Source organism: Pleurodeles waltl, chromosome 9, assembly GCF_031143425.1.
Source record: "Pleurodeles waltl isolate 20211129_DDA chromosome 9, aPleWal1.hap1.20221129, whole genome shotgun sequence".
NCBI classification, from domain to species: domain Eukaryota; kingdom Metazoa; phylum Chordata; class Amphibia; order Caudata; family Salamandridae; genus Pleurodeles; species Pleurodeles waltl.
Window position 1 is genome coordinate 936858781 of NC_090448.1, and position 27612 is coordinate 936886392.

Here is a 27612-nt window from a genome sequence, read left to right on the forward strand (position 1 = left end):
CCACCAGCTTGGCGGTTATTTCTAAATTCCTAAATTTAGTGGGCGGCACCTCCATCAGGACGACGGAGTAATTTCCTCCATCTCCCAGAGAGAGAAACATGCACTTATATATAAATTAGGCCCTAATCAGAAGTTAAACTTTTCCCTGGGCAGAACTTGGTCCTTTTATCCGAACTGCACTCTATCACGTTTGCCTAATGTTTGACTATGGCCTGGTATAGGGTGATCAGATATCTATGGTAAGCACTTAGAGCATTTGGTGCTTGAAACACCTAAAAACTATACTATAAAAAATATCTCATATACCATGCGTCCGATTTTTGTAATTTTGGAGGCTATTTGATCATTAAAAATGCTGTTTATTTTTTTAAACTGGAGTGAAATGTTTTTTGGTACTTCTAAATGCTTTACGCATTTCTCCTAAGTTAAGCCCGTCTCAGGGCTGAGCTCAGATTTACATTATTGACACATAACTGGACCTAGTAAGGAATAGTGCTATTGTTACTTGAAGAGGACTGCCATCCACTTAAACTAATAATCCACTTTCTCATAGAAGGACATTCTACAAATTTGACTTCTAATAGGGTATTAGATCAATCTCATTGTTTGTCCTTCAGTGGGGTAGCTCTACAAAACTGATTTCTCTTTCTTATCTAATGATGGGTCCTGTTTTATGACAGATTATGCACAGTGTCTTACATTTCACTCTCTTTTAACAGGAAGCCTGTGCAAAGCAGAAATTATATAGTCTTCCATTCTCAGGTTTCAAAAGTATCCAGGCTCCATAGTTTTACAAACAGCACAGTTGCAGAAGCAGAAGCTAGAGTGGATCAGCAAGCATAAATTGGTGATCTTCCAGTCATTAGTTCTTGAATAGTGCCAGTGCCAATGTCACATGAACTTGATGGGGAATTAGTAAAATACAAGGACTATTTTTTTGCAAATGAACATAACTCGCTTTTGCAGTTTGAGATACTCACAAAGTCATTGATTGTTCTGTATCCATAATCGTGCACAGATGGTTAACCTGTGATACTGTTGTTGGAAAGGCACCAGATAATAGCATCCAGGGGTTTCCAGTGTCCTGTGGCTCAAATTATGGTAATAAGACTACGTGTTTAGGGCGACAGCACCACTGAGTGTGGGAGACTAGATCAACCCCAAACCGACTGGATGCTGAAAGCCTAAGTCCCGGCTAGCCTGCAGTACCTCAACCACCATGATAAGGGTAGTAGTGATTTGTGGCTATCTAAACCTAAGACTCTGACTCCTCAGGGAAGTCGTAGTGAACAGATCACACCCCTTTCACTCGGTTACTCAAAGACTCACACATGCCAAGGCCAAGATGAGGGATGGAAGCTGGTTTTCAATATATTTATTAAAGCAATTGCATCCTAGTATAAATAGCATGAGCTGTGGTAATAAGTCAGATAAAATATCAAATGAGTGTGAAAAAAGATTTTAAAAAACACCATTTTGCAATGGTCGAGAAAGTCTAGTGGTTCCTGCCTAACCTCTAAGTATTAGGGCATAGTGATAGTAACCCTTCTGCTTGTCCGGATCTAAGGGAGAAACCCCGACCCCATATCTGAAGTAGATAGCAGAGGTCTGTCTGTGTTCTGGATGACAGTCTTCTCGGGAGCTGAAGGGTCAGGTTCAGGATCAGCAAAGCAGGCTGCAGTATGATGTATGTCCCAAGACAGTCATAACTGGAATGCTGTCTGCCCTCCTTAGGCCTATGTGTTGTTTATATAATAAACTCTACACACTTTGTTGAAGTAGGCCTTATTTCATGATGTGTCTAGAGGATAGGGACTTTCTCCTGAGACAGCAATCCAAGCTTACATATCATGTACCAAAAGTAACAGCCTTGGAGAAGGCACAGAATGTGTGTTGTGCTAAAGGCTAATAAAAAAAGTGCAGTATATACTATGCCTCCCTAGAAGGAGGCAGGTGATTAAAAATATAAAGCAGTGCACTAAAAACCGTCTCTGCTGAATAAATGGAAGTGAATAAAATATATGCGTGTGTGTGGAGGCGCAGGCCATGAATCTAAATAAAACCTGAGTGTCTAACCCGGACCTGAAGGGCCACTACAACACCCTCTCCTTGTCAGTTAAGGAATACAGATCCTAATAAATATATTACTAAAATGAACCCTGTAAAATCTACAAATTATATGAAACCTAATGATAATAAAACACCACAGCATCAGACCGCATATTAAAAGAATATAAAACGTGTACAATGACCAGGTCGACAAGCAAAGAAACCAAAAGAACATGGGCAAGTTAAAATCATTTTTGGAAAAATTATATTTGGGGTTCCAGCTATCATTTTAAATAGTTTTGGATATGCCAGACATCAATTGCTTATAGAGAATCTTATACTTGATATCCTTGTTAAATGATTCTGGTGATAATGTAATAATGAGTTGAGCATCAATACTTCAATTAAAGTTTCTGAACCCGCTGGAGAACATCAGCCTCATGAAAGGTACCAAATAATCATTAAAGAGTAAGGGTGATAGGGTTAATCAAAATAGGACCCTGCAATTCCAAACCATTCCATAACTGTCCTCAGTAGGGCGATGCTGGATGCACAATGTTATGATTAACAGTCTGGGGATGGCTGACAGATCTAAATAATAAGGCCCCAACTTCATCTTCCTCTTGTCCTAAGTCCCTCCTTTCTCTGATGGAATCCATACATGGCAACTAATATTTAGCTCTACCTTTACATTTGGTTGCGTTCCTCCCTGGATGACATCATGGGCCAGATAAGCAATTCTTTCTTATAGACCTACAGTGAGAACACTTTGATCTGGTTCCAGGAGATTGACACCATGGGCACTTAATTAATCTATTGCGTCCCAGAGAGGTTTATCTTATTCTGACAAGTCATTGTACTTTTGAAGCTAACCCTTCTCAATCATTTCTTTAATGTTGGCCATTACACTGGTACTCTTCAAGCATTCCTTCCACTTAATGTGTAATATGTTGGATATTGAGATAAATAAGATTCATACCTCTGCAATATAATTTTCTTGGTGTAATGGTGAACTTGACAAGAAGTCAGTCTCTAAATTATATTCACCAGGAATGTATTCCATATTGAAGTTGTAATCTTCCAGCCCAGTCGTCCACTTTGCAATGCATAAAGTAGTGTGATCTAAATTCCTGGAAGCAAGGATAGAAAGTAGAAGTTTGTCATCAGTTTTTAGGGTAAAGGGTAGGCCCCAAACATGATATTTAAAATGATCTATGGCCCAGAAGCAGGTATTATATCCAGATTCCTTTAATGCGTGTGAAGCAAAGACTACTATTATTTGCTTGTCTTCTATTTTTTTGAGAAAGTGTTGCCTTCAATACGTTTATCCGTGGAAAGTATGGCTTTACGATTTACATCAAATCGACCCAACAGGCGGCCGTACTAGTGGCATTCTTAATATAATTGAAGGCAGCTTGGTATAACTGCTCCCATGAAAACTGAACTCCTTTTTAAGTAGAGGTCTGATGAAACAGAACTTGATCTGCAAAGTTTTTTTTACATATTGAGACATCTATCTGGCTAGCACAAGGTGTGACCTAAGTTCATCTTTACTACTGGGAGATGAAAACTTATTTTACCAATTCTACAAGACTAAATTCAGGTTTCTACCATCCTTCAAAGTTTTGTGACCCATGTAACGGACTGAACGCACAACTATCAAGCATTTCATAGTGAAACTTGCTTTACTGATAATTTCAACTACTTTAGGAAGGGAGTCATGATGCTGTTTCTCAGACGCTCCATAAATTAGGATATCATCTTGGAAACTCATCACATCAGGTACGGCTTCCAGGAAATGCAGTATTATTCTCTGAAAAATGGCAGCTGTTGATCCCAACCTAAAAGGTATCCTTCATAATTTATTCATACCAAAAGGAGTGATAAATGAAGTTAAAGAGTTGAATTGGGAATGCGGAACGACTTGGTGGTAAGCCAAGAGCGGGTCAGTGATGCTGAATTTACTAGATTCAACTATCATGCTCAGCATTTCAATGATCTCTGGGTAAATGATACATGTCAAGCCAAATGTTAGCACTAAGGTTCCCTAAATCCGTGCATAAACAAATTCCCTTTTGTCACGATTTGGTGGTAGTCACTTTTAGAGCTAATCATTGTGAGCTCTATATATGCTCTAAGGTACCCTAATCATTCAGTTTATTAGGTACTTTCATAACAGATGCTTTCATGAGATGAGAAATTGGGTGAGCCATATGTACAATAGATCTAGCATTAACTTTTAATTGGATTTTATGCTGAGAATTTTTGAGACATCCTATTTTATCAGAAAAAAATCCTCTGGGAAGTCATTACACACACACACAAACGTGGCTGTGAATGGTGAGTCAATCAAAAGAACATGGTGCGTATTGTTGGGATGTAATTGCAAAGATAGCTCTTTTTGGTGCCTCCACCCAAGTAGGTTGGAGCCAACTTTAGCTTTGTAAATGTTTCCAGTGCTATCTCTACCCCTAATGAAATGCCCACTTTAATCACGCTGTCTAAGAGAATAGGGTCTTTGGGGATAAGTATCGGGCAACTCAGGAACATAACATTTGTCAGCTAAATTATGTTGCAATGCTTCCTTGTTTATCAGTATGAATGGCAAACAGGAATCTGTATATACACATACAGCTTTTCCGTTTAATTATATTTCACATGTGGGGTAACATATCCTTACTGTTATCATGTACTTGGAATATCAGTTTCCCTTTTCTTCCTTTCCCGCTCTATCATATTGCATCTTCTCTTCAGACCCTGGCAAAAAGTCCTTTTTTGTTACGCTTTCTAAATCTTTTTGTTACACTTTATACCTCTTGCAGGACAATTAGGACTAGTGCGGGGTGTGTGCTATTATCACATCTAAAGCGTTTCAGTTTGGGTATGTCCGGTTGTATGTTTGGTCCGTAAGATTGTGAATCTTTTCTGTTATGCAGGTCCTCTTGTGTCTTTGGGTTATTTTTTAATTCATTTATACTTTCAGTTGTAATCTTCATTTATTCATTTATTTAATACATTGCTATATCATTCACGTATCCTAAATTGGGATTAGGTGCCAACAGTTTTTCTTGTATTCTTTAGTTATTAGTGCATCTTACACATTGATACCCCAACCCGCTACTGACAACATCCTCAGCCACCTCGACCCCACAGGTGTCACCCTTGACCACTGGATCACTGCCTGGGACCGGCTCACCACACAAAGCACTACTGCATCTTGCACCACTGTCCACTCAGGAGCTTCCACGGACCCCTGTCCACACCGCATGTTCAACATCAGCAAAATGCTCACAGCCACTTTCAACACATACATCACCTCAGCTACCTTTACAGATGAGTACACACTGAAGTCAAACCCCCTCCTCAAGAAACCTTCCGCTGTCCTCAAAAAGCTCAAAGACTTCCGGCCCATCTCCTTGCTCCCCTTTTACCACCAAAGTCCTTGAAAAAGCCATCATCCTCCAACTCACGGAATACTTGGGGAACAAAGATCTTCTGGAAGCATACACAAATCTGGATTCTGCAAGAACCACATTGCCAAAGCTGCCCTACTTGCAACTACCAACAACATCAAAACCCTCATTGACCAGGGAAAAGTGGCAACCTTGATCCACCTCGACCTCTCAGCCGCTTTAATCACTGTGTCCCATCACACCCTGATCAAGAGGCTTCTTCAGATTGGAATCCAAAAAGATGCCCTCAAATGAATTGTTTCCTTCCTCACTGGAAGAACACAGAGTCCACAGAGATGGTAGCTTGACTGTTCCCATTGGAGCCGGGTCAAGGTTGATTTGTATGTAGCTGGGTCCAAACTGACGTGGCATGGTGGGCAAACAATGATGGATTGGAATGCGGCCCGAGCGATCAGCAGTGGCTGAGATTAATTTAAGAATTCTATCCATCACTTTGTTTTATGATGCCATTTTTGGGCACACAGCACAGTCCTCCAGCAACGGAGCAGGATTGCAACAGCAACGCCTCCACTTGGGTTACATCTGAGTTGCAGTACAGCAGCCCAGTAATCAGGAGTCATTTTTACTGAGGAGTTGAAACCCTTGAGCCATTGGAGAAGTCCTTGGGTGTAGCAATAGTGATGTGTGGATGCATAGCTCGGTGGCACCCAGGCTCCATAATGCACAGCGGAAATGCCTGAGAGCCCACTGATTCTTAAAGTTGATATCACTTCAAGAAGTTCGTCAGATGAACTAAGTAGAGAAGCCAGGTAACCGCTCTCAGTTCGAGTTGACACAGGGTGCATGCCTGAAAGCAAATCAGCTTCCTCTGGATGTTCCATGCATTGAGGGTTTCTACTTCAGGACAGTCTCTTCTTCTGCAGGGCCAGTCACCCTTCTTTCCACTCTGAGCAGGCAAGCAGGCTTTTAGGCTTTAGGCAGATGCACAGCTTTCCCACAAGTTACGCAGACTTCAAGTGATGTTCCCTCACATATGGGAGACAGACTGTTCTGCAGACACCATCCCTGGGCACTCAACAGTTTTTTGAGGACTCCCTTTGGTTGTCAATAAGAACTTGGAAATGGAGCTAAGTGGAGTGGTCTGTGTCCCAATTCTATACTCATTTTCAGACAGGGGATGTGTACCCACTGTAGGAAATGAGGGTATTATTTGGGGGTGAGCTTTCACCTCAAATAATAACCACAGTGCTTGTCTGTGTGAACAACTAAAGTCACTAAATTAACCTTGACCTCCACCCCCTGGTAGCTATGGCACGGATCAGGCAAGTTTAACTTGGAGGCAATGTGTAAACCAGAAGTCTCCAATCTTTTCTGTATAAGAGTTGTTTCTGATCAGTAAAAATCATCGTGAGCTAATGACAGCTAAGGAACTCGTGCATTGCTACCAGACACCCCATGCCCAGCTTTATTGATTTTAAGACTAATGGACATAGAGCCAGATACTATATTTTGAACAAAATACTATGACTAGGGGCACTATCACTGGGCAGCCATGGGTTTTACTGAAAGCGTGGTGTTTGGGGATGCATGAACATGTGTGCATATGAATAGGATGTACTCGTATGGGTGATTGAGAGCCTCTGTCATATTTACTTGTGGCACAGGATATACTCTGTGCCATATGTGGCACTGTTACATAATACATAACACAATATTACAACCATTTGTTTTTTTAATAAGAGGAATTTAAAGTGCAGACACATGTTCTGCAAACATTTTCATAATATGGAATATTTTTTTGCACTTTAAAATTCTCCCAATCAAATGAATGGTTGTATTTTTCAGTTATAATTTAAAAATTCAATTTACGGCGTATTGTGACGAAAGTTATTGCCCTTCTCTTTATGATGCATTTCTGTGTTCTCTTTCATTCTCGGATGTTGGTACCTCGCGTTCATTTTACAAAGTTTCTGTTGATTTTAGGTGAATTCCAATGGTGCATTGCCATGAATTTTCAATAACCATGAGCATTTTCAAAGAATTGTCTTAGCTTACTATATGTACCCACATATTTGTAGTGTTGATGATTTTAAATAAACAAATACATTTATATTTGATTTGAGATTTCAGTTTTAAATTGAGCATCATGTCTACCAGCCACTGGGAGAAAGATGCCTGCTATATGAAAAGGTGCCACCCTGATATGGGAGAAAATTAAACTGAAGAATGGAAATTATTATATGTTTATATGATGTCCATTAAATTCTTCTTTTAAATTTTCTCTTATTTCGAAGTGTCAAATTTCAAACAACAGGCTTCTTACTCCTAGTGGCCTGTGACATGGTGCTGTATTTATAACAGAAAAACATAGCCGTTTTTTTAAATGGGAAGAATTTAAAGTGAAGAAACATGCTTCATAAAACTTTAAAATGCAATCGGCCTAATTGAGAATGGGAACAAATAATAAGACAATGTTTTATAGAAATAATTTTCTTCACTTTTAATCTCTTCCATTAAAAAAAAAAAAAAAACTATCAGTTATAAATGTGGTGCAGGGTGTACTAGCCACTGGCAGCAAGAGACCTGTTGGTAGTAAATACAGCAATTTAAATTGGGAGAAAATTAAAATGAAGAGTTCATTTTATAGATAAATGAATTCCATTAAACTATTCATTTACATTTCCTCCCATTTCAAGAGTCATATTGGGATGGGAGGCATCTTACTCGCAGTGGCCTGTAGACACAGTGCCATATCTATAACAGAAATACACAGCCATTTGTGTAAATCGGAGGAATTTAAAGTGAGGACTCATGATTCATAAAACATTAAGATGTAATTGGCCTATCTGAAAGTGGATACAAACATTAGGGCAACGTATCATAGAAATATTTTTCTTCACTTTAAATGTTTCCCATTTTTAAAATGACTATTTTTAGGTAAAATATGGCACAGTATCTACTGGCCACTGGGAGCAAGAGACCTTTTGTGTGTAAACGCAACACTTTGAAAGGGAGACAGTTGGAAATGAAGAGGTAACTTACTCATTAGGGTAACGTTTCAATGTAATTTTCTCTCATTTAAAAGCATTTAGAAACATAATTTTGTTTTCCGCTCCAATATCAAGTTGACAATGACATTTATTTAAGATTTAACTACCTCAGTGCTTAGGTTCTCCACCTTTGTGCCCCAGCCTGGGTCAAAAATCTGACTCGGCACTGCTCATTATCAAGCCATGCTATCTGCAGGCTGATGTTAATAATGTAAAATAAATATTAATTATGCAAACAAAGTTTACTCCTAACTTTAAAAGAAAAATGTGACCCTATGCTTATTTCAAAATTAACTCAAGGCTGCAAACTAATCTGAAGGTGTCTGCGAGCTACTGTTAGCTCAAGATCAACTAGTTGGGGACAACTGTTCTAAAGTTTGAAAAAGTGCAGTAAGTAATATAAATTGCCAGTGTAAAACAAGGGCCCAGTATCAAAAGCAACTGGGCTGGATTGTAAACCAAAAGTACCCCTGACAAAAATGTTGAAACTAGTGTTGCACTGCATGAGGTCATAAGTAGCATGGCTAATAGGGACCTGGGAGGGCATCCAGCCCTTATGCACTGAAAAATATCATGAAAATAACAGAATAACCAGTTTGGCCCTGGTAAGCAAACACAAACATATTGCTGCAGGCACATGAGGGTAACTAAATAGACAGTCCAGGTTTTCATTTTTAGATGTTGTCTTCTATTTTTTTTAGTTAGAGAGGATTGTTCCTTTCTGAGTAAAAATCAGTGGGATGCGAGTTCTGGAATATATCCTAAGGGGTAAGGCCTTCCCTCTGATCTGATTGAGAGCAACTGGTCTTTGGGTTAATAAAAACGATTCCATCTCACATTGTGCCTTACCATAGCTTGGAGCCTTCTGAAAGCAAGAACAAGCATTGGCAAAGCTAATTTTTCGTGCCTTTAGGTACCAGTCTTTTGGTGTTGTCATAGTTTATCTTGTTTTGTCCTAGTTTTTGTAAAATTGTATTGTTCGAGGAACTCTGGGGCTGTCACAAATATGAAAACAAATTGGATAAAAGCAAAAGTATTTTTGTTTTGTCTGCACTTTTTACATTAAAAGGGTCGATTGATGGATCTGAGGTATGTGAGACTCTTTAAAGAGCCCTCAACACAATTTATTTTACCCTAGAGGAATCACACAGAAAATAAATACAGGATACCTCACACAAGACAAGATTCACAGTACAAACCATGAAGGTTTATTTCAACTTTAAGAATCACTACAGAAGGCAAGAACATAATGGTTAGTCAATCAGTTCAAAACATTCATCGTCAGAAACCCTTTCAAGGTCCAAGGGGCATGCAGGGGCTACTGGTGTGAGCCATAGTGGTTGAGGGCTTTTACTCCTGATGGTCCGGGGATGGACCTGCTATGGATTCTGAACAAGTGAGCCAAGTACCCTTCTGCACTTGACTGTCAGTAGTAGCTGCGGTTGAGTTGTCAAGTCTTCCTCAGGCAGAGATGTAGATACAGGTTAGTGAGCATGACTTATAACTCAAAGTGCAAACTGTAAAAACAATAAATAAATCAATGCCCAGGCAAATACTTGCTTTATACAAAAAATAAGTATTTTATTTATAATTCTACATATGCAAAGTAATACAACATTCTGAAGCAACAGCACAATCCCTCTTGAGGTTGGGGCTCTAGTAGTAGTCAGACAAAATCCCTGTCCCACCCTCCTCCGTGTAACATGTTTGGGGTTAGTCCCCATTCACTGGTGGCAGCATCCACGAAACTCTCACTCTTAGACCATTTTCAAGAGTTCCCCTTTGACTCTTCAGGTTTTAGTCCAATGTGTCTATGGTGCCACAGCACCATTAGCAGCGATTCCCACCGAGCCCAACTGGCCCAGTTCACATCTTTACCTGCTCTCGCAACCCACTACAGTTCAACGGTGCAGTGAGTGTCATCAGCACAAGCACCCGCGAGTGCGGTTATACTTAGGGAAATCAGGCTGCTCACAGCCCACACAACAGCTCTCTGCAGCGTAGACTCTTTGTCCTGGGCTGCATAGCCGGAGTACTTCTCTGTTGGAGGAGCAGCTCTCAGTTCACAAAGATGTGGTACGTTGCCTTTGCCCACCAGGGGGAGGGAATTCTTCCCAACTGGCACATGAGGGTGCGACGTTGTCCACAGCATCCTCAGCAGACCTCAGTGGTCAGTCATGGCAGTTCTTTTGCAGTGTGGGTCCAACCCTCCAAACGAAGTCTCAGTCTTTTTTTTGGATGGTGACCTGAATCCCTCAGTAATGTTGGGACCGTTAGCCCTTTGTGGCGTAAGAGGTTGCTGCGGTATTTGACAGCCTGGGTGCACACTATCTTGGTGCAGGCATCCATGCCAAGACGGTTATGAGTCTTGGCACTTCTGAAAGTAATAACTTTACCAGTGCCCCCCTCTGGCAAATTGGGTCACTTCAGCTTGGCAGTACATATTTATCCAGGCCCATGCGATGCATAAGTCACCAGTCAATCTCCAGCGACCCACTCCTGGCATATGGGGGTCACCAAGTAGACGATGCACAATGGTAATGACCAGACTGGTGCAGCAGCCTCACACTTTGATCAGGAAATCCTCTCACAGGTTTTCCCACTGAACCTTGCTCCCTCCAGCACATTCCTCTTCCTCACAAGGCACACTGGTCTTGGCAAGCAGGAAGGAGGTGGTGCTCTAAACTCCAGGGCAGGTGATCTTGGTGTGCTAGCTCATGCCCCTTCACCCATCATGGAGACTAGTACGCTCTTGCCCCCAGTTCTGGTCACAGGCAGAAATTTTGCAGAGCTTGCCCTTCTCACATAGCCTGACTTGCTGCTTGCCGGACGACAGATATTGGGGTATCAACCTCCCCTTCTTTATAGTCAATTTCCAGACTCTAAAATGTATTTTAGGGTCTGTCTGTGAAGGTTTATGTGTGAGGGGTGGCTTCGTTTGTAGTGGCCACTTCTTTATTTCTTCTTTCCTCATGAAAGACTGTCTGTTACAGCAGGCAAGACTAGGAAACTAATTGTCCTACAGCACAATTCATGGGAGTGACCAGAGTTCACACCTGGATGTCAGCCACAGTGATATCTGCATCAAAAGGTTAATCCCAGAGCCCCAGCTCTGCTCTTTATTATTACATCATCAGACCCATCCCCTTTCCTGAATTGTGTCCAGGCCCCTTCCTTGTGATCTATCAGTTGTATACAGTCGTAAATATGTCCTCTCCAGTAACCACATAAACAGAAACTAATACATTTTCAGAATGTCACAGTGCAAGCATGACTGTAAAGCTAACTGAATTTCAAATAGTTAACCAAATAATGGTGGTCACATTTGAGCTCTTTAGTGCATGGGCAGGGAGGGAGAAAAAAAGTTAGTGTTAGGCATTGTGCCTTGCATGCACTTAAACTGTGCAATTTGAAAAGATGACCAGGTCAAACTCAGGTCAACTTAATAAACTTCATCATTAAACATAATAAGAACATTGCATTTGCAACTCACTATTATTAATTTAAAACCAAGTATTATTAACTGTGAAATTTGCTTCCACAGTCTCAATAAGTACAGGTTGTTACAGTAGTTCCTGGCATGGAAGGGAATTACTCTGTGTGTGAGTGTGCTTCTAATAAAAGAGCAGAATGCTGTCACTCACAGTGATGTTAGCCAATGGCTACAGTGGGCTGACCCATTGTCCCATGCTTTATGTTGGAGTGAGCGAAAGAAAAATGTGAATGACACAACGATAACTGGATGAAGACAGCTGACTGAGAGCACCAATGAGAAATGTATTAAATATATAGAATGTTAGTAAAATGAGAGGGTCTTGGCTAACACTAGAGCTAGAAATGGGCTCTATTTGCTGGCTGATTAGCAAAAGACAACCATAATCAGAATCAGTTAACAGATAATTTATGTAGCAGGTGTAGGGGGCTGCACACTATTGGGCCCTGGTGCAAGGAGACTTACTGCTCCAACAATAGCTGCACCCCGGTCTCCACCTGACATTTGGACCTGTAAAGATAGAGAGTCTCTCTTGTATATAGTAGTCCATCAACTTTGCCTTATTAACCCGTTTTGCTGTCGTACATAAGAAAGTATCAATGTATTTGTTCTTTTTTGACAACTCTGTAATTTATTTTTCTTTTTGCAGCTTCTTATTTGGGCATTTGCCCTTAATCATGCGTATAATGAAGAAAAACGAACTCTTCTATGACCAAGCACTGGAATGGTAAGTTGTGCTTCAGTTGTTTTTACATTTCTCTGTAAAGGTTGGTGATCTGTTTCCATCCTAAAGGCGGGAGAGGAGCAACTAATTAGCTGCCCATTGCTTAGACATTTATTCTAGACAATCTCCATGTAGTGGCAAAGTACAATAAAGCTATGGAGTGTTGGTGAGAAGGTTAATGACCTGCTACCCAAGAGTTCCTGGTTCTGCGCAGTGAGGAATGGATGGAACCAGGAATTGCTGCACCTTTCTGCACTGTCAGAGCCTTAGTTAACTGCATTACACGGCACGTCAGTGCAGAAAAGCAAGTTTTCTAGCACCTACCAACTAGAGCGCCAGGAAAACCCTTGAGGTTGACACAGACTAGGCTGCCGGGGAAGCTGTTCCCAAGAGCTCCGTCAGGGGTTCGGGCAGTGTATTAATTAACCTTAATGTAATTATCATCGCCTAAAATCATCTTTGATGAGCACGTTTTTTTTTCTGTTTGCTGAACAACCCTGCCCAAAAAATGGGCGAGTTTCGCATCTTCTTAAACTCTCCTGAGTGTTCCAACCACTCCTAGAATATCAGTGTTGCAGTATAAAGACTGAAACCGATCATCTAAACTTCAGAGAGTTGCCTATTTATTACATGGCTGTTTGGGTAGGTTGGGGGTGATTCTTGTTACTTAAGTTTATGTTTTGCCCTGCATAAACTTCTCTGCTACTATGTAGCAAAGTGACCTCCTTAGGGTGAAACATTGCGCTAGAAAAAAAACACTATGTTGTAAAACATCGAACTGAATTGTCACAGAAAGCAGTTAGAGAAGTAATTTTAGAGGCAACTATGTGTAAACGTTTAATTGTTTACATGTCAGATTAATATTTAATTCCCAGAATCACAAAATAAAGTGGCGCTTCCTTCTTCGTTCAAATACTATATTGTATATGCCTTAATTCACATTGTTTTTTTCCTATTGTCCCGTTGTAGGGCAGAGAAATACGGACCAGTTATGCGTCTAAATTTTATTCAGAGACCTGTGATCGTCGTTTCAAGTCCAGAAGGAGTCAAGGTAAGTACATTCAGTGCCTAATTTGAAACACGCGGCTGCTGCAATTAAAAGCGCGAGCGCAGAATACAGAGGCAGTGTAATCCTGAAACCATCATGGGCCTCTTTAATCAATTTACAGCCTCTCCCTGCCCCTTCAGCTCACTCTTGCATCTTTTTCCCTTTTGACGGTTTTTCATTTTTCTTTTCCACCGTCTTTACAATATGTGTCTTTTGCTCGCAGTAAATGCTTAAGGCAGAAAAGTAAGTGTCGGCCCTCAAAAATAACTGCCGGTGCCCGGACCGGAAACCACTGGCTCAAATTAAGCACTGAGTACATCAAAGCCAGATGCCTCAGTGATATATCATTGTAGGTCGCCAGCTGAAAAATATTTTTAGGATATTAATGCACACCTTGACTCGCTGGACACCACTTATGAGCAACTCACCCATAACTTTGATCACGACCTCTTTTGTCATGGGAGGTTACTTAATTTTGTATTGCACAATTTTACCAATTGTAGGGGCTTTTGGGGCCTGGGTGTCCTGTTTTTATGAGAAATTTTCTTTAGTCCGATTCACGGTATGGCTGGTTATTGAAGATATGGCTTTGCTATGTATTAGTTAATATTATTTCATAGTGAATGATGGTACCCATGGGATACATCGGGTCCTTCAGGGATCTTTGTATAGTCCTATACGCATAGATATGGTGCTGGAGAGCTGTACTATTGATACTTGTAGCTATCCTGCTGCATGGCTTCCATTTTAAGTTAGACATAACTGTTTGTGGCATATTTATGCCAACATTTCATATCTTACATAGCACATCACAGATCACCACTGGTGGCATCATGTGTGACTTCAACATTAACATCAGGCTGTGGGAGTGGTGACTGGGCTACACAGTTCCTGACTTAAGAGTGAAAAGTTGCTCAACCCAGAGCCCACATTGGCTGTGACCTGCATGCGGTATGCATAGAGAGCCTGGGAGGGACATGTGCTAAAAACCCACAGACTTCGAGATCAAAGGGCATGGACTTTTGTCATGCCACAATGTACTCAAGTTCACAGCCGAGCCTCTGGCCAAGTCCTCCATCTTGGACCTGCACTCATCTCTTCAAATCCTAACATCCACTGGATATGACCTTCATCCACGTTCACTGGTCTAAGGCTTCAGGGCCTGGCCTTGTAATTCCTGTAGTTTACTTACTGGGTACTTCTCAAGGCAGCGCCCATTGGTGGCTGGCTGCAGGCAAAATGTACAGACCCAGTGCTCAACATACCTCTCCCAACAGCTGATTTTACTCGTCCTTGGTGATGCCCAGTATATTGTGGGCATAGGGGTTGGGTTTTAGCCTGACCATGATTTGTGTCCCTGCCGCCCGAGCACCCTCAGAACATACTTAGGTCCCTGCCAAAAGCAAGAAAAAGATGTGTTTCGTCAAATGATTTACACAGCAGTCAATAAGTGCAGGGTGTGGCCTCAAGGCCAATTCTGTGACCATCCCAAGTGCCTTCACAATCCAATACGTATGGACGTAGGACACACTCTATGCCCATTTCAACTAGTGGGCTTCCAATTTAATTTTCTTCTTAGTGGGAGACTGTGTCAGCTCCGTTCAGCCATTGGTGAATAGGCAGTGCAGTTCTCATCCTGCATCAGCCCACATTTGGTGTTTGGATTGTCTTGTAGTGGCCACTCTGAGCGACTGCGTTCTGCCTGCTTTCTAAGTTCCTCTGCATCCAGACGGGACAGGTGCAGATAGGCAAATTGTCAGCCTGGGAACTTCTGCTCTACCCCACTCTTATTCTGAGTGCTTAGCTTCTGCTCAATATAATCATGTCTCCTGCTCTACAAAATGCTCCTTATTGCAGTGGCTCTCAATTGTCTCACGTCTAGTCTGTCCCCAACTGTTCTTCAAAGCACTCATTTCTTTACAGTGCACAGCACCTGGTGGTCATCCTACATGGCAAAATTTATCACTAGGTTATACAGTGCCAATGCATATCATTTTGAGATCTTGATAATATAGTGCCCTATTCCTACCTCCGCCACCAATGCTATTCAACATCATTAACACCACATAAATAATTACCATAAGCACCACCATTACCAGCGGTGGCTCCTCCTCTAGTGCGGAGTGTCACCCCCAGCGAGCAGCAGCAGCTGCAAAACTTTTACAACTTTAACAACGAAAGGAAAAGAAACAGAGTTTATTATCCTTTCTTTGTTAAAGGGGCGGGGCCAATGGGGATGACGGGGATGAGGGGAGTGCACTGTGCATTCCCCTCAGTGCGCATGTGTGTTTGGCCGGCTGTCTCGGGCCGGAAAAGCACACAAGCGCACTGTGCTATCTGGAGAGAGCAGGCACAGGCTCCCAGTCTGCCTAGGAGCCCCCTGGCTGGGCTCTCCAGCCAAATCTAATGCTGCCCATTGCAGTGTCAGGATTAGCTGCAGGGCAGGCTGGGAGCTTGTGCCTATCGAGGGGAGAGAGGAGCGGCGGGCGGTGGGACTTGTCGGTAAGTTTTTTTTTTAAATTTAATGTTTTTGTTCCCCCCGCGGCACCCCACCAGTTTAACGCCCTGTAATTACTATTACTATTACTAATAGTGACTATTACCATCACTATTGCCATTATAACCACCATAACCAAAACAAACTTTCCCTCTACTATTAGCGGGAAACATCACAGTTCCCTCCATGATTACTGCTGCTGCTTTCACATTAACAGCAGTTGTCATCATTATTAATACCACCGTTACCATAAGCATTAGCACCATGAGCGCTAGCATTGCCAACTTCATCACCAAAACCATAACCATTGCTAACACCATTACCAGCACATCCCCAGCACCATTAACGCAACCTCATCTACCACCACAATTTGCTCAATGCCTACAATCACCATTACCACCAATACTATCACTATTACCATCCTCCCCATTACAACCACTGGTATGTAACGTTTACCACACAGCTTTTACTACACTGGGTAGTACAATGCAGGTTAGTACAGTGCAGGGAAGAACCACATAGGCCGTTTTTGGCCTATTTATAATGCAGTACCTTATCATGAAGGTAAGTATTTTTATTAATGCCATATTTGTAATGTCATTAAAGAATAAGCATTGACGAAGTCAGTCTGGCATTGGCCGCCAGCCTTTTCCTTTTGTCAATTCTTGTTTTGTTTTGCTGTTTTTTTTTACGTTGTTGAAGCCCCTGGGCCATTGACAATATTGAAAACAAGCATTTGCAATGCAACGGTCTCGCATTTCTCCGAGTTAGAGCCCCAACCGGACTTCTCTTGCCTCATTAAATGTAAAAAAAAGAGCACAATTGCGCTGCTACAGTTCACTCATAGTAAAACCTATAGACAAAAGTGCAATTATATACATAACTGGCAAAAGTGCAATTAACTATGTAACAGGGTTGATGTCATGCAAAGCGCTCGACTTCTGCCAAGCGAGATCGCACTGCGAAAAAAGAGAAAAAGTAGTCCACAAACTGGACGGAAAACAGCGAGCCTCGTATGTTTTCAGTACTTGGTCGCTGCGCTCGAGGAAGGCTAACCACCAGAAAAGGCATGAGGTATGCATGCCTTCTACTAATGAAAGCAAGCATTTTTTAAAAGGCAAGCCCGCAAACCAATGAAAGACACTGACGTGACATGGACGGGGCTCCGAGCCCTTTTCTAACTACTACAGTGCCTCGCAAGCGATACACATGCGCAGGTGCATGCTAGCACAGGTTTTACCCTAAAAATGGAAAAAAGCAAAAGTATTTTTTAGGTGTAAAAGACACACATTACCATAATAGTCTCTGCCCTTAAGAGACATATTCATGTGCAGATGAGCTGCTTGTGAAACAGCAGAATGCTGTCACATACAGTGAATTTAGCCAATGACTGAAGTGGGATGACCCATTGCCCCATGATGTATGATATACGTGGTGGAAGAAAAATGTGAAGGACACAACAGACCAGTGGAGGAAAAGGGCTTGTTTAAAGCCTCATTAAGTGAGTTGGCGAGAAGTGTTCTAAACAGCAGTGGCCATGAAAATGATTGAGGACTGCTATCATTGCACATAGTTGTCTGGTGCAAAGGGTGATGCATGTGACGTTTTGTGGCGGAGGAATATTTCAAATGATATTTCTATCCAGTGGTGTTCTAATTGGCTGTATGTGCATGAGTAGTTAACTAAAAATGATGCTGCTTGTAACCATATGTGGGAGAGTGGTGCTTTTGAGTGGCAGTTTTCAAGCAATGCATTTAAGTGTCTTGTTGTGGCACTTCGTGTGTGTGTGACTGATGGTAGTGAATTGGGTGATCTGTGTATGGACCCAAGTCTCGAAAAGTTGAGATGATGATAGTGGTGAGATATAGTTGCATGCAAGTCCAAGTGCTTGGATAGTAAGAGAGGATGTTGTTGAGAACGGAGGTGCATTCAGATCACCGTGTTTGTCGAGCAGTGCGTGCTGAAAATGAAAACCGATGCATTAGGACAGGTCTTGTGCTCACAGTAGAAATAATGCAGGCCTGGATATAGAGACATTGGTAAAACTGTGTATAGAATCTGGGGACTGTAGGTCTGGACTGAGGTACGAAGTAGAGCTGTGTGTAGGTGCTGTGACGGATTAGGGTTGAGGTACATTATCACCACTGTCAAGACTACACTCGCTCTCATCAGCAGTGCAGGCACCACTAATAACCATCCACCACCATTGCCATAATCACAATGCAACATACCTAATTTATTTTATTCTGAGGACTCGGTCTGTTGTTTTGTGTCCACTACAAATCCTGTCTTGGATGACTCGCTATTCCGTGGCATCCAGCACCATCTGTTTTTCCTCAGACAGCAGTTCTGAAAATGTTTGTGATTTCGGTGCAGAATGGTGTCCAAGACAACACGCTGGTCCACAGGGTGAATCTGTGAATCTCACAGCGGAAACCTCTTCTTTGACCCAAAATCCTTTTTGGTGTCAAGGAATGTAAAACACCTTAAGAGACACGAATTTTGTAATTTTGGCAAGTGGGCTTTGAAAGTAGACACAGATCTCTTGCAATATTAAATGCTGGCTGCAACAACATTTTCAGGCCACATCTCGCCGTCAAATCATCTGGCTCCACAACTGTTTCATAGGAATCATGCTGTCATAATGCAAATATTTTTGGGGAATTTTACCCTTGCATCCAAATTGACTGATAATTAAAAAATGTGTGGTTGAAATATACAAAACATTAACCGTTTGAAGGTCCCCAGTGCCTCTATGTGTCTTGAAAAAGGATGTGGACCAAATTACAAGCATTGAAGCCACCAACCAGTAGGTCCGACTTTAATGTGCTAATGCTTCAACACATGCGTGCACATTTGGACCTGCGTGCGTTAGCACATTAAAGCTAGACTTTCCAACTTTAGGCATGCTTGCTTTTATTTGCTTTCTGTTACAGACAGTATTGCAAAAGACAAAACTACTAGCATGCAAAACGGAAACTAGAACTGGGTGCGACAATCAGACCTAACATTGAAATAAGTTTACAGTGAGAGATTCAAAGATTGATCGACCCTTGGTGGACCTGAATCTATGGTCTCCTTGTAAATAGTGCCATGCCAGTTGTTCTTCCCACCTCCCAAAATCCTCAACAAAGGACCCTGAGGCGAATCCTGCATTGCCTGCCCTGTGACACGGCCCAGCCAGGCTTGTGTACCCCTCAAAAGGTTCCCAGTGCCGGGCATTTCCACAACAGGTGAAAAAAGGTGCCCCACTGCTGGCGCCCTCCCTATAGTTCTTATCTATGTCTCTCGCCCCGTTTTTAGGTCGAGCGTGCAAACGCTCTGGTCTGTTGTAATCTAACTGTGGGCTTTTAACCACGCCCACTGCACACCCATCACTATCACTCGTACGTGGGATTGCTTTTTTAAAACTCCTTCTGATATCATTGGTAAATGCTTTGTTTGTCCCTCCTTGGGGCAGTTTTGTTACCGCCTTGGCCATCGACCCAGTTAAATGGATAATGGCACTTTTCCCAATACATTTGTCTGTTGCGAACTTCTTTTTCCTTCTGTGTCTCTCCTTCGCACTCATGGTGGCTGTGGCGCTTTGAATCCTCTTGCTTATGTCAAAGGTTTTACTTTTCATTTTCAATGTATGTGGCAAGAAAAGTCAAATTTGGAATTTACGCTTCCTTTAACTTAAGCAAATGCGAGACCCATGACATTGCAAATGCTTGTTAAAAGCGCAACTCCAGATCCTACCACAGATCTGTGTGATAGGCGCACCTGACCAGTGGCATAAGGAAACTTGAGCCCCCTCCACCCCCCACAGTGCATGGAGGGAGCTCCCTCTGGACTCACTCAGAGGCTCTCAGGCCAGAGTACTGTGCTGAGGAGGCCACCTGATGCTAACCATGAGACATGATTCGGGCACTTGTGGGTATTAGTGCCATGCAATCCCTAGCGCTCCATTCCTCTGATATTGCTTCACAGTGCCGCAGCTCTCTCAGATATAGTACTGCAACACTCAAAAAGCCATTCATAAGAGGCAGCCTAACACAAACATACAGAACTTTACAACACCTAGAGAAATCTAGATATCCAGAGAGCCCAGCCTCAACTTCACAACAACCATAATACACCACCGCAGCTCCTAGTGCAAGTGGAAAGAACACCTGCCTGTGTAGAAATTCGTTATCTGAGGACTGGTAGCACCAGCCTGAACAATCACATTTCTGATGTTGGGCAAGCGAAAAGTGTCTGGGCTACCTGCCTTAGCAGTTGTCATTAGGAGGGGATCTACTTAGCACTAAGATACTCTGCCAGACATGTTTTATTCTGCTTAGGGAGAAGCTGGGAACTTGCAGTATGTGGACCCCACAGTTCAGCTATTAGACTTTTGAGGTGATGTGGAAACTTCGTCACTTGGAGCTTCTTTTGGGCATAGGAGTGCAAGGGAAAATGACAGCATGTGCCATGCAACACCTGCTTGCGTCATTGTCTAAGACACCCAGCAGCTTTTTTTCCCATTGCCCTGTATTAATGCCACCATGCTTCTTCTTCAGCATGCAGCTTATGGTTCTTGCTGCTCCTGACCAGGGCAGAGGAAGCCTTCACCACCTTAGACTGGCATGAAAGGGCAAAGCCCACATGAGCTGGTTCAAGATTGTGCTAATCTCACACCACTGTGGCCTGTCACTTCTTTCCCCTGAACAAGTTGAGCAAGCATGCAATTAATAAACAAGAGCTTTTTGTTTGCATTTGAAAACCATTCACCGCACCTTTCCATGAATTTCAGTTTATTCTAATTATAGGTTTGTGTTAAGAATTTAGCAAAGAGGTGTGGTAACATAACCGTGGGAACCAAAAGTGCATCAGACAACTAGCATGTTTGTATACGGTGAATCGGGGCTTTACACAGCCGTCTCATTTATGAGTAGCTTTGGAGGGGGAGAAAGTCCAAAAACATAAGGTAGGCAGAATAGAATATTTAGTCATATGCAAAGCAGGCACTGTAACAGCAATAAAGAAATCATTTACACATTTATAAGCCGAAAGCCTGGATTGACCCTAGGTGCATTACTTTTGATGCACCCATAATTTATGGGCTAAAGTAACCCCTGCTTTAAATTATAAGGGTATTGCAAGTCACAGAGGAGTCATTCTATGACCATATAGAGAAACAAATTCCTTTATAAGCTTCTGGAACTCTGAGGTGACCTACAATATTCTTATCATGCACAGTAGGTGGTACTTATTCCTTATTATACTTGGGCACACCATCACCTTTCCCACAAACCACTTAAATCCTTGGTGCATAGCTCTTCCATGTAAAAGAGAGAGCCTGTTTGTAAACGTGAAGAATAAAAATAGAATATCTTGTTGGACTTGGCTCTCTCTGCAGGGTCACCCTCCAAACGTTTTGCTTTCGCCACTCCTGTTTTCTGAACCTGTTTTTATTTACCTTAAGACTCTGTGCACTTTACCATTGCTAACCAGTGCTAAAGTGCTTTCACCCAATTGGCACTATTACTTTACTTTTAAGTCCCTAGTAAAATGGTACTACATGTACAGGGGGCCTGTAAATTAAATCCTACCTGTAGGCCTGCAGCACTTATTGTGCCACCCCGTATGGTAGCCTCTTAAATATGTCGCAGACCTGCCATGTGCAGCCTGTGTGCAATTTTAAAGTGCAATTTCCATCTGGCAAAATAAACTTTCTGCTAGGCCTATACCTTTTTTAAATACATATGTCACTCCTAGATGAGGCGATAAACAGCCAGTAGGGTATGGTGCAGTGTATTTAAAAAGTGGGACATGAACATTTATATTTTTACATTCCTGGCAGTAAAAACGTTTAAAATGTACTCCAGAGCCTACCTCTCCCATAGGATAAAATTTGGTTATCTTATTACATATAATAAATGATCACACTTGTTTGGGAGCAAGTAGGAAAGACATGTTTGGTGTCTGAGCAATTGTAATTTAAAACTCTCTTTAATGGTAAAGTTGGATTTTAAGTCACAATTCTGAAAATACAATTTTTAGATAGTTGCCGTTTTCTTATCATGCAGCCTAGTCCTGGGTCACATGACGAGGTGTAGTTGGCCTTCATGTGTGTATTCCTTTTAGACAGTATCACAGTAGAGGGTCTGGGTGTTGGCAGGATTGGCCACCGCTGCCAGGGTGGAGGGAGGGGCGGTGACCTACCACATTTTCGCTTCAAAGGCACTGTCCCACCTCAAACACAAAGGAACAAACACTAGCCTGTTATGCCTCCAGACAGGCTGAGACCAGGATAGGAAAATCCAGATACATCTGTAGAGGAAGCTCATGCAGCTTCTCCCTCTTTTAAGTGGCCATGAGGTATAAAATTGGTACCCACAGACCCACTCTTCAGATCACTTCTGGACCTGTGGAGGACTCAGGAGGACTGCTGTACTGCCCTGCTGCTCTGCTGTAAGAAGGACTGCCCTGCTGCTCATCCTGCATGAAGGATTGCTCTATTGCCCTGCTACCTGAGGAAGAAGGACTGGGCCTGCATCTGGAACCTAGGTCTCACAGAGTGACTCCAATAACTAGTTGCCTGGCCTCCTGCTCTGAGCTAGCTACAGAACCACAACAAGCTTTGTCACTCTTAAACCCTGCACTCCGCCTGCTGTGAGTCCTAACCCCCCAAGTGGTGCCTACTAGTCATAGATCCTTGGAAATGGGTATAAAGGTGCAATGTCAGCCCAGTTGTGGTCCCCATCCAATTTGTCACAGCGCAACACACCCCGATGCAGCCCTGGCAGCTTCTCATCGAAACCGACGCAGCATGATGTAACTCGACACGGATCTCGCAGTGCAGCCCTAGCAGATGCCCATCGGAACTCATGCAGCATTAAGCAGGACCCCACATTGCTCATCGGAACCAATGCAGCATGACGCAACCCGACACAGACCTTGCATCACAGACGTAATGGCTCCTTATTGTAACTGACACAGTGCAGTGCAACTCAATGCAGGACCTTGCAGAACTGATGCAGAAAGGAACACCTTGATGCAGGACACCACACAGCTTATTGGAATTGCCGCTGTGCAGTGCAATGCTCAGCATCAAGCACATAAGGTACAGTTTTCAGAAAGCCTAACCTTGTCCCTGTATCTGGCCCGTGCTCCATCTTATCAGCCTGAACATGTATCTTTGTCTGATCCGGAAGGAACAGATAACCACAGTTGGCATGTTGTGCTTTTAAGCACTATTTTTCCCCTGAACCTTTGATATTGCTTATCCCTGGTTATATTAATTGGATTTTCTGTTGTTTTGGTGTCAAATAATTTATTAAAGGTTACTTTATTTTTCAAAATTGACGTGGGAATGTTCTTATGTTGTGTTTTCACTTTATTACTTTTTAAGTGCTGCATGAATAGTTGACACATTGCCTCTGTTAAGCCCAAAAGCTTTTGTGGCAAGCTACTAGAGGGTTAAGTACAGGTTAATTTAGTGACTTTTTGTGGTTCACCCTGATGAGGATTGTGGTTGTTGCTTTATAAGGGGTTTCCCACTTCAACCAACACCCAATTTCCCACACTAGTGCAAAATTAAACAGAATAAAAAGGTGTTAGATGCAGTGACAGATAGCAGGACTCTAATATGGTGGGGTGCAATGGTGCCAGACTCACCTTATATGCGGCTTCCCCGGCATCCACCTTCCTTCCTGCTCAGTAGAATCCAACTAATTCTAGAGCTGCTCTCATGCTGTTTTCAGAATGTGTAGAAACATGCAAACAGATTCAAACGTTTCTATAATTACATAAGGAGTGCCAAAAATAAACACGTTGCCATTAATATCTCTTTTGTGCTTGTCTCAGTACAGCTAGAAAAACAAATCAAAAGAAAGAAGACCCCACGTTTCATTACTGTTCTTTAAACACTGTTTTAATTATCCTCTGTGACCTGACCTGCTTTAGGGCTCAGTTGCTGACTCTGGCAGCAGGCACTGTAACATCAGTACTCAACTGTGATAAGTTATCACATTTGAGTCGATATGTCATTTCTTTATAGTAGGTGACTGGGTGCATCACAAGTTGCGTATTAAAGAGAAAATTTAGACTGTTTTTTATAGAGACATTGCAGAATCCCATGTATCATATAATATTCAGAAATGAGAACACTGCACTACTCAGGGAGGATCTTCTGAATTGACATCCCATCACACCACCCAATCAGATCCCTGGGTGAGCCAGGGACAGTACATGCAATATTGACGAGGATGCTGCTCCTACACAGGCCATAAGCACACTTACTGTACCTGGTAGGATGAGCTGCACCAACAGCATGTCCCACCACTCAATCACAACACTTCACAGGTCCAGTAGTTTAGTGGTATTCTGAGGGGTCATATTGAGACATGTTGATTGGATGAAAAATGTACTTAATGGCTTTGGGTCCAGCAGAAGCCCTGGTGGCAGTGAGTGATCCACAGAGCACAAATAATTATTCTGCAATTGTGGCTGCTGAGGAGGAAAAAGGGAGGAACTCTCCAGCCCACCCACTCTATTCTCCAGTGAAACTCTGTTAGGTTGTCTGGTCACTCACTTTCTTACCGAACTAGACAGTGCTGCTGATGTGAAGCCAGTGACCTGTCATACCCATCTGTTCATTTATTAGACATTAAGGGGGTCATTCTGACCCTGGCGGTCATGGACCGCCTCATGGACCGCCAGGGCCAATGACCGCGGAAGCACCGCCAACAGGCTGGCGGTGCTTCTGGGGCCATTCTGACCACGGCGGTAAAGCCGCGGTCAGAAAAGGGAAACCGGCGGTTTCCCGCCGGTTTCCCGCTGCCCCAGGGAATCCTCCACGGCGGCGCTGCAAGCAGCGCCGCCATGGGAATTCCGACCCCCTTCCCGCTATCCTGTTTCTGGCGGTTTTCACCGCCAGAAACAGGATGGTGGGAACAGGTGTCGTGGGGCCCCTGGGGGCCCCTGCAGTGCCCATGCCACTGGCATGGGTACTGCAGGGGCCCCCTAACAGGGCCCCATTAGGATTTTCAGTGTCTGCTTGGCAGACACTGAAAATCGCGACGGGTGCAACTGCACCCGTCGCACACCAGCAACTCCGCCGGCTCCATTCGGAGCCGGCTTCTTCGTTGTTGGGGCTTTCCCGCTGGGCGGGCGGGCGGCCTTTTGGCGGTCGCCCACCAGCCCAGCGGGAAAGTCAGAATGACCGCCGCAGTCTTTTGACCGCGGTACGGTCTTATGGCGGTTCCCGCCAGGCCGGCGGCTTCCGCCGCCCGAGGGGGTCAGAATGACCCCCTAAATGTTTCCTCCTCCTCGTAGAGAGTTGCTCCTCAGCTGTAGGAAAAAAAAGTGAAAAAACAACTACTGAAGCCATAGTGGAAAGTCAGCTTTACTAATAGATTCCATCACAAGCTTCTTTATAGTTAAAGCTTACATGAGGTTTGAGCAGTGTATGTATGTAAGTGCATGATAATACTTTTAGAGTCAGACTCTTTTTATAAAAATATTTGTTTGCTTTTAATAGCATTGTTGTGCACTAGTTTATGAAAAATAATAGTTCACAAATATTGTATTGAATTTACATAATTATTCAGCAGCTACGTCAAGTAAGAATTTGGCTGTCATGTAGAATAAGTTGCTTTTAGTGGTGGATCCTTCTTTCTAAGATAGCTTGTGCGTTCAGCAAATAGAGCCAGATGTACAACACATTTTTCTTGTCGCATATGGTCCATTGCGGCAGGAAAAATGCTTTTTCCAAGGTACAGATTGCAAAATACCACTCGGTAACTTGTTACTGAATCACATTTTGCTTTTGCGATCCAAAAAATGAAAAGAAAACTTTTCAGTTTTCTTTATAAAACAAATCCCCTTTTCCTTCAAGGAAATATTTTTTTTTTAAAGTGCTTTATTGAAAAAGCAATCACAGATAGGGTGGTCTGCTGACTTCAGAAGGCCACCATCCATGTGAATCTTGCGATTCTCAGTGGGTTGCAAAGCGAGGCCTACCTCTTGAATAAAAATGTGGACGGTCTATTTGTGACCCAGCACGACGTGCACAATGTGTCATAGACACATTGGTACATTGGTGTTTGCGATTTACTGATTGCAAAACGCAAAAATTTGCAACAAAGAAACCACAAAGCCAAACCAGCAGCTGCTGTTCATGAAAGCAATGTGCCTCACGCATGGCAGCGGAAGCACTCCATAAGAAGCAGCAGGGGCTTAACATAGGCTGCTGCAGCCCCTGAAGGCATCCACCCCTCAGCCCTTGAGGGGGTCCATGTTCAAGCGAGGACTAATGAATATATGTGAGATAAGGGAGTCTCAGGGGGCCCTCTTTATATTTTGTGAGGGGGGAGGCATCATTTTGCGTTATTGTATTGTATGGTATGGTATGGTAGAATAATTCCCTTAAACAGCCAGCAACTTGAGGATGAGGCTGAAATACTCGCCTGGTCTGATCCAAAATGTGAAGGACTCTGTCTTAAAGAAAGGGCTGTAGGAGGCTAAGCCAGTGCATCCAGTGGCAGGAATGGGCTTACTGAAAATTCCCTCCCTGTACATTCTTCATTTTAATAACAGAATACCTTAGCTCTTTCTAGAACTAAAAAGGATTTGCGTCTGCAAAAAGCAGTAGTTCATATAGGACTTAAAGTAATAAACAGTACTTTTAGCTCATCACAAATAACTTTGTCCTGTACCCTCCTTGAAAGAGCCTGAACTCTGAAGTGACAAGCCTGAACTGTACATGCCAACTGTCTGCGGATTAACAGGCAAGTGCATCAAGATTTTTCCAACTTTTTTAGCAAATTAAGGGCTTGATTTAGACATTGGTGGATGGTTTACTCTGTAACAATGATGACGGTTCACCAAAATGTAAATCCCATAGGAAATAATGAAATTTAGATTTCGGTGGGCGTGATATCCATCACCGTTGTGACGGAGTAACCCCTCTGCCGAGTTGTAAATCAGGCCCTAAATGTCTTTCCTAAGGAAGTCTCTGCATAAACATAACTATACTGTCACTATCATCGATTCAGTGTTACTATACTAGTATAGTATGCATGTCAATGTGCAGAGATAAAGTGTAATATTCTCTCTCCCACTTCAGTGTGTGGAGATGGGCCGTGACTCATAAGAGGAGGATCCCTGAGTGGATCATGTTCCATTTTCCCTCGCTTAACAATGGTGTTAGGTGACATTTTTCTCTCAGCAAATTGCGTGTATGTTTGCTGCCTGTCTGAATGTCTTTGTGCCTGTGTTGTACATATGTAAGATCTCTTCAGTATAATTTCAAAATAAAACAAAGATATAAAATATGAAAATCAGCTTGCTATAATAGTGTTTAATGTGT

General features: G+C 42.6%; 1 protein-coding gene across 2 annotated transcripts in view; it reads left to right on the top strand.

The window, feature by feature from the left end:
* The window catches only part of LOC138260125 (cholesterol 24-hydroxylase-like), a 279929-nt gene that overhangs the window by 26798 nt on the left and 225519 nt on the right, over nucleotides 1-27612 (top strand). For both annotated transcript variants that reach the window (XM_069208300.1, XM_069208301.1), the window contains exons 2-3: nucleotides 12655-12732; nucleotides 13699-13780. In XM_069208300.1, coding sequence (XP_069064401.1) covers nucleotides 12655-12732; nucleotides 13699-13780 — 160 coding nt within the window. The remainder of the gene's footprint in view (nucleotides 1-12654; nucleotides 12733-13698; nucleotides 13781-27612) is intronic.